The 7,418-nt window shown below is 43.2% G+C and overlaps 1 protein-coding gene across 1 annotated transcript in view; it reads right to left on the bottom strand.

The window, feature by feature from the left end:
- Positions 1-498: 498 nt before the first annotated feature.
- Positions 499-7,418, bottom strand: part of ADGRV1 (adhesion G protein-coupled receptor V1) — a 521,249-nt gene continuing 514,329 nt past the window's right edge. The window contains exon 90 of the mRNA XM_044916755.1: positions 499-981. Coding sequence (XP_044772690.1) covers positions 863-981 — 119 coding nt within the window. The 3' untranslated portion in view covers positions 499-862. The remainder of the gene's footprint in view (positions 982-7,418) is intronic.

The raw sequence follows: 7,418 nt of genomic DNA, 5'->3' as shown, positions 1-7,418 counted from the left end.
AACAGAAGGTCACAGAGGCTTCCCTAGGACAGAAGTGTTCTGTTCCTAATGATTCTTCTGGAACCATAGTCAATAAAATCATCCCGAACACAATAGTGTTTGTTCTGGGATAGACTTTCTGATTTCTCATTCTGAGATAAAGACTGAAAAATCGAAACCAAGGAATGTTTCTCCTAAACAAACTGCACTGTTTGAATGCTCCTCTTCTTAGCTGTGCTGAAGTGCTTGATGTAGTGGTTATTTTTAACTGGGAACAGAACATTTATTTTGGAAAATGTTCAGATCCCTAATTTCATAATGAGCAGAAATACATACTTTGGATGAAAGACTATGAAACGGCAGTATCCCCATCAACACGTAGGTGCAGAATCTTCAACAGACAATAAATTGTATGGTTTTTAGGAATGAAAGTCCTCTAGAAGCTTGTGAAGTCTTAAATCTGGATGACCTGTATCAATACTGGAAGAAACAGGGTGCTTGATCTCATCGAGATATAGCGTGTTTCTTTGCTCATACACAACATTTCCTTGTAAATAATGAGCTTGTGTGATGTCAAATGGGTTCTATTGTTTTTATTGATTATTACTTTTATTAAACAATGTTAGCCATGTCAGATGATTAAAAAACAACTACTATTCTTGGAATATGTGCATCCTATATAACTGATATAAACTTTCATCATAGCAGTGAATTTTCAGGTTGCACAAAGATAAGTAGTTCAAATTCCAAACACAACAATCACTTCTGGGTTAATCAGCACAAGTCATAGGTTCCTATTATATAGCTGTGTGTTTAAAACTTACAGAGTTTAGCACAAAGCCAATACAAACAGGAAAGTATCATTCTAATTGTTACTGAAGCGCTAGAGGTGGGTGTCGGCGATGGGTATCCTCCTGAGTTCAACGATCTGGGAGTCAGTTAAGGTGCCTCCCTCCTGGCTGCCTTGACCAGATTCATTATCACTGACACTGAGACCAGCACCTGTAATAGAAAAAGAATAAACACAAAACTCCCAACCATTAGTGCGGTGAATTAAGGGTCAAGTTACATCAAGCTGACACGTGTTTATTTCTATTGTATTGGTGAATAGTGAGCTATACATTTCGAAAAAATATCATCATTATTTTTTTAAGTGGGCTCCACACCCAAAGAGGGGCTTGAACTCACCATCCTGAGATCAATAGTTGCATGCTCTCCGGACTGAGCCAGCCGGGCGCCCCTTGACTAAATATTATTAATACCTAACAATTATAAGCCTGTGTTAAAATTCCCTTTGGTAGTTTTTGAAGTGAAAAGTAATTTCTAAAGACACAAGTTTGGGTTCTCAACCTTTTCTGTTTCTACCTGGTTGACATGTGTAACGTACTCCCAAGAACAGCATTTCTCAATTGGGAGCTTATTAAAGTAAAAAAGATCAGGCAGGTTATGAGAATTTTTCAGCAGGAGGGTAGCGTTTGCTGTTAGAAACCTGAGTCTCCAGCCCTACGTGTACGGAACCTAGTAGGTCCTTCAGCTGAGACTCCCTGTGGGCAGCGATCTGAGAAGAAAGACATGCACTGACAACACTTGCTGTCGTATCAGCGCCCAGAAGACCCCGGCTCGGAATGACTCCGATCTGATCCTGAGATAAAAATAATGGCATAACACAGTACCAAAACAGATCCATACACAAATCCCACAAGGCTGGCTGTTAATTACAGATAGCGCCCAGAATCTCTGTTTTGAGGAAGCTCCACTATTCACTACTCTTTTTACAGCTCAGAATAATTCAGAGAATTTAACACTGTGCCAGAGTAATACCGAGTTCTTTTCTTCTCTAATGAGCAGAGGACCACAGACTCTCATGTTCTCTCTCTCTCTCTCTCTCTCTCTCTCTCTCACACACACACACACACACACACACACACACACACACAGAATGGGGATGTGGTCATAGGGTGTGCTGCTGGGTTGAATCACCAGAGATTACGCTCCCACTCCTCCCCCTCTGCAGGGCACAAGACTCTGCAAACAAGAAGGTAAATGAAAAACCAGTTGCTGGGTGGCTGAGACTTCCCTTTCTGTTTGAGAAAGGCAGGGCTGCTGAGTCGGTAGCTGTGGGAAGATGGCAAATTAGACTCTTCTTAACCTATTTGGGGATGGGAGCAGGAGCCCACTACTGCCTTCTTCCAGCCAAGCCCTCCCTCTTCTGGGTCCCTCTTTCCCAACCTCTCTGTGAAAGGCTGCTGTTGAAACCCCATCTCCACCCTTTGCTTCTGGGACACTGCACTTGCCCATTTCATCCTCTGATCTGCTGGGTTTTCCCAGAGAGCTCTTGTGCTTCCTCCCGAATCTCCTCCTCCCAGGTCACCACTGGAGGCCTTGTCTTCAGCCCTGCTTCCAGGCCCATACCATCTGGCTGACCCCCGCTTGCTCTCTGGCCTGACGTCTCGCTATTTCCACCTTTGCCTGACATGCTCATCTTATCCCCCTGCCTCCTTAATCTGGTCACCCCCATTCCTCCTGTCAGTATCACCTCAGCTGTTTACTTCTGCTACCCAGAGAAACATGACGATTCTCTTTGGAAACATCTGACTCCCTCATTGCATTATGTCCCTCATACCTTTACATCATCTAGCTCATAGGACAGTGCTCAGCACCCTGTGGGTGTTCAGTAAATGTTTGCTGAGTGTATTAATAAACTATGCTCTGCATTCTAGCTCTTACCAAAGTCTCCTCCAAGCCTTACTGCCTGTTCTGTTCCTCGGATCCATTCCACATTCCATATCCTCTCCTGCTCAAGAACAAACAGTTCCTATGGCCAATTGCATCAAGTCTGGAACCCTCTGCACTGGCTTTCAGCACACTTCCTAATCTGACTCTACCCCACCAAATAGACAGATTTCAACCCGGGCCTGTTGGAGAGCTTCCTCCAAGTGATCAGCTCTCTTATCTGGTTAATTCCAGCCTGAGCGTCTTCCTGCCCATCCCTCGAGGCCCATTTTCACACCCTTCCACAGATCGTTCTTTCACCTTCCTTCAAAACAGGGAGGTGGGGGACGCAGTATGTGAAAAGAAAAGTCCTAGTTTATACCTGAAAAACATGTGTATCACATCCCCTTTATTCTCTTAAACTGCCCTGGTTTGGATGATAAATTATATGGTATCTCCCCAGATAACGTATTTGTGTCATGGAGCAAAATGTGTGACAAACACCCATGGGCTCTTTCCTTAGGTTAAGAACTAGAATATTGCCAATGACAATATTTTTAAAAATTTAGTTAGTTGTCAAAATTAAGACATTTAATATAAAAAAAAATCAGATTCTCTTGAAAAGGCAGAGGGCAACACTAGGCATTTTCTGGATTGAAAAAAAAAAGGCCAAAAACATGGAACTGGCACTACTGTTTGCTCCTGTTTTCATCCAGCCCTCTTGAATCACTCATGGTATTTGCTTGGCCCCTGAAGGTAACTATGTCTCAGAAGGACAAAAGGCCCATGCTTCTCTGCCCCAGGAACAGGGGAACTGTCCCACTTGGAAGAACCTCAGTGGATTGGAAAGACACTGGCCACTCTATAAGGAGAAGGTAACTGGGGCCCTGAAGCCAGCAGCAGCTTAATCCAGCTGAGGAGGAACAAAAGGGCTACATAACAAAGTTGCTCAATATGGGATCAACTACAGAGAAGCAGGGAGGACACCACGATTACCATCAGGGCAGAGTGGGCTTAATGAGTGAACGAGCATCATCAGCTCCCACTGATTTCATGTCTGCCCGCTCCAAATTTCATTAGGAAGACAGACGTGTTTGCCTGCCATCTTGACAAAGCATCCTGGAAAGAAGTTCTGTGCTGGAAGCCTGCTGAGCAGACAGCAAGGGACAGACTGAACTGGGCTGGAAGGTTTAACATAGGGTGCAGCTTTACAAGTAAGGGGTGTTACCAGCTTGTTTAGTAGCTTAGAGCCCTGTGAAATGTCAGGAAGTTCTAGATACAGCCTCCCCTAGAATTACCACATCTACATGACCCAGCTCCTCTTCCTTCTCAGTTTCTGTCCAGCTGAAATAAATGCGTATTACTCAAATCTTAATCCCTCATTGAGACTCAGAAAAGGCCCGTATTACACATGGTAATAACACGACAGACTGGGAGCAAAGCCCCAGGTTTCTTGCTCTTGGTTTTTTTTGCTTGTTTGTTTTGGTGTTTTTGGGGGGGGGGTGGTTGTTGTTGGTGGTGTTGTTTTAAAGATTTTATTTATTTATTTGAGAGACAGAGAGAGCAAGAACGTGTGCGAGAGAGCACAAGCGGTGGAGAGGGAGCAGTAGGCTGCCTGTTGAGTAGGGAACCTGACGCAGGGCTCGATAACAGGACCCTGAGATCACGACCTGAGCCCAAGGCAGACACTTAACTGACTGAGCCACCCAGGCACCCCTCTGGTCTCTTTGTAATGCATAAATGGTCTGGGAGGGTGTTTTGCAGTGAGTATCCTGATTTTTTTTTTTTTTTTTTCACCCCTCCCCATGGGTAAAGAGTCCATGAAGCCAAGTGATTTGCCACCGTGGAGCTTGTCTCTTCCTTCTGGACCCATTCCTCCGCGTTCCTGGGACACTGGAATTCCCTGTCCAAAAGGCCCCGAGACTGTTCTTTTCCCAGGGTGGGGGGAATAGGAAGACAAAGGGGGCAGGTCTGGACAAGGGCAGACATGGAATTCTGAGAATTCTACACTTGAACCCGATCTTCCACATCATCATGAAGGCATATTTGTCAAGACAGAAGACAGAACATTTTTAAACCCCTTTTCTTTCAGCCTCATTTATAACTTTTAAATATTTATACAGAGGGTATATGGAAGTCCTTCTGTACTCTTGCCCAGGGCTCCACAAGTATTCTATCCTGATTTTTTTTAAAGGTATTTTTTCTGCTTAAATTTTAAGCCAAAAATTCAAGAAAAATCCAGTAACTGTAGTAATAGTTACTTTTCCCTATAACAGACAGAAAGGTAACAGCAAAGGAACTAGAAGTGACATTTTACATTCGTCTAGTGCCTCTCCTTTCTTCAACATTTTAACACGCTTTAGTTAGGAAAGGGATGATTATTAGTCTTGTTTTACAGATGCAGGGATTGCCTGGGAATCAGACGTGTTCATTGAGTTGCTAGGTCACACAGCAGGGAAGTCACAGAATGCAGATATCCAATGGTCTTCTGACCCCAAATGTAAGGTGTTTTCTTCTACACCATACTGCCTCTTGTGGCGGTTCTAATTGTGTTACTTCCTTGTGCCCTAGGCTTTGAGTATCCAACTTTATCTGTAGAACACATTGCAAACCTACTTGGCTCATATTCCAGCCCCTACACCCCCACCCCCATTTCTACTTCACTTACTAGTCATGGTGCAATGAACACCAGGTGTTTCAGAATACATTACGAACATTTAAAATAGTTTTTAAGTTGGGTGCCTGAGTGGCTCAGTTGGTTAAGAGTCTGCCTTTGGCTCAGGTCATGATCCCAGGGTCCTGGGACAGAGCCCCGCATTGGGCTCCCTGCTCAGTGGGGAGTGGGCTTCTCCCTTTACCCTTCCCCCTGCCCCCCGCCCAGCTTGTGATTTCTCTCTCTTACTGTCTCTCTCAAATAAATAAATAGAATCTTTTTTTTTTTTAAAGATTTTATTTATTTGACAGAGAGAGACACAGCGAGAGAGGGAATACAAGCAGGGGGAGTGGGAGAGGGAGAAGCAGGCTTCCGTAGAGCAGGGAGCCCGATGCGGAGCTCGATCCCAGGACCCTGGGATCATGACCTGAGCCGAAGGCAGACGCTTAACGACTGAGCCACCCAGGCGCCCCAATAAATAGACTCTTTAAAAAAAATAGTTTTTAAGCATAACAATAAGCTGAACCCAACAAATAATATATACAATGAGCTACTGAACTTCAACTCTGTCAGATACTGATAGATTCTTTACATTAACAATCTCTAACCTCCATGAAAACTTACAAGCTTTTTTAAAGATTTTATTTATTTGAGAGAGAGAGTGAGAGAAAGAGAGAGAACACAAGCCAGGGGGAGAGGCAGAGGGAGAAGCAGACTGCCCACTGAGCAGGGAGACCGATGCAGGACTCCATCCCAGGACTCTAGGATTCTGACCCAAGCCGAAGGCAAACACTTAGCTGACTGAGGCACCCAGGCGCCCCTAATTATAATAACTCTTATTTGCTAACTGAGGAAACTGAAACCTTGAGTCCCTTGCTGAAAATCACACAGATAGTAGACTGCAGAACTAGGATGCCAACACAGGGCTCTCTGATCCCAAGGCCCATTCCTATTTTCTACAGATTTTTTCAAATGTGATAGTGATACAAAGATCATTCTCCTTCAATCTTTTTCGGGAGGAAAAAAAAAAATCTTTCCAAATTTTGCTCTTCCACTTTGATGCCCATTTAATTTTGTTTAGCATACTGGTCTCTAGAAGTTTTTGAAGTTAAATAAGTCATTGTGGTTTTATGTGATCTATCTGAAAGAGAAATTTATTAATGAGTTCTTAGAGGAGTTTGAGTATTTGGGCCTTGACTCTGAATGTTTTCATTTCTATTCAAGGACTTGTCATTTATTTTCTTCTGACTGAAAAAGAAATCATTTGAAGTTTCTGATAAAGAAATGTTTGCATTGACATTTGTGTCCTTGGCCTGAGGTAAAAACAGGAAGCTAAGGGATGACAGGGAATCAGATTAGTCTTTCTGGGAGAAGCCTTCTGTGAAGAAAATCCTGTTTCTAAACCCAATATGCTCCAACCTTGACATATTCTAGAATCTTGTCAGCTTTTGATCAACATAAAAATCTAGCCACTGAGCTGGCCATCCCACCTCATAATCTAATACTACACAATGCTTCAGGTCAGTGCCTCTGAACTCTTTTATAAAGCGTCTGAAGCAATGGGATTCCTTTAGCTTCTAGTACATGAACGTTTTTCAAAGGGTCTAGGGTGGTATGAGGACAACTTTAAGAAAATGTATTCCTAGATCTTTAACTTCTATGTGTGCTTTTTTAAAAAAAAAAAAGTTTATTTATTTATTTAAGTCATCTTTACACCCAACATGGGGGTTGAACTCATGACCTCAAGATCAAGAGTCACATGCTCCTCTGGCTGAGCCAGACAAGCACCTGCATGTGCACTCTTGTGGTGAGTTTTTGATAATTACTTAGCAAAACATTTAATATTTTATTTTATTTTTTTAAAAAGATTTATTTATTTTAGAGAGAGAGCTTGCAAGAGCACTCAGGGTTGGGTGGGGTAGGAGAGACAGAAGGAAAGGGAGAGAGAGAGAGAAAAAGAAAATCTCAAGCAGACTCCCCACTGAGTGTGGAGCCCCATGTAGGGCTCGATCTCATGACCTGAGCAGAAATCAAGAGTTGGATGCTCAACCGACTGAGCCACCCAGGAGCTCCT

Source organism: Neomonachus schauinslandi, chromosome 7, assembly GCF_002201575.2.
Source record: "Neomonachus schauinslandi chromosome 7, ASM220157v2, whole genome shotgun sequence".
Lineage (NCBI taxonomy): Eukaryota > Metazoa > Chordata > Mammalia > Carnivora > Phocidae > Neomonachus > Neomonachus schauinslandi.
This window is presented reverse-complemented; position numbering and strand designations above follow the sequence as displayed.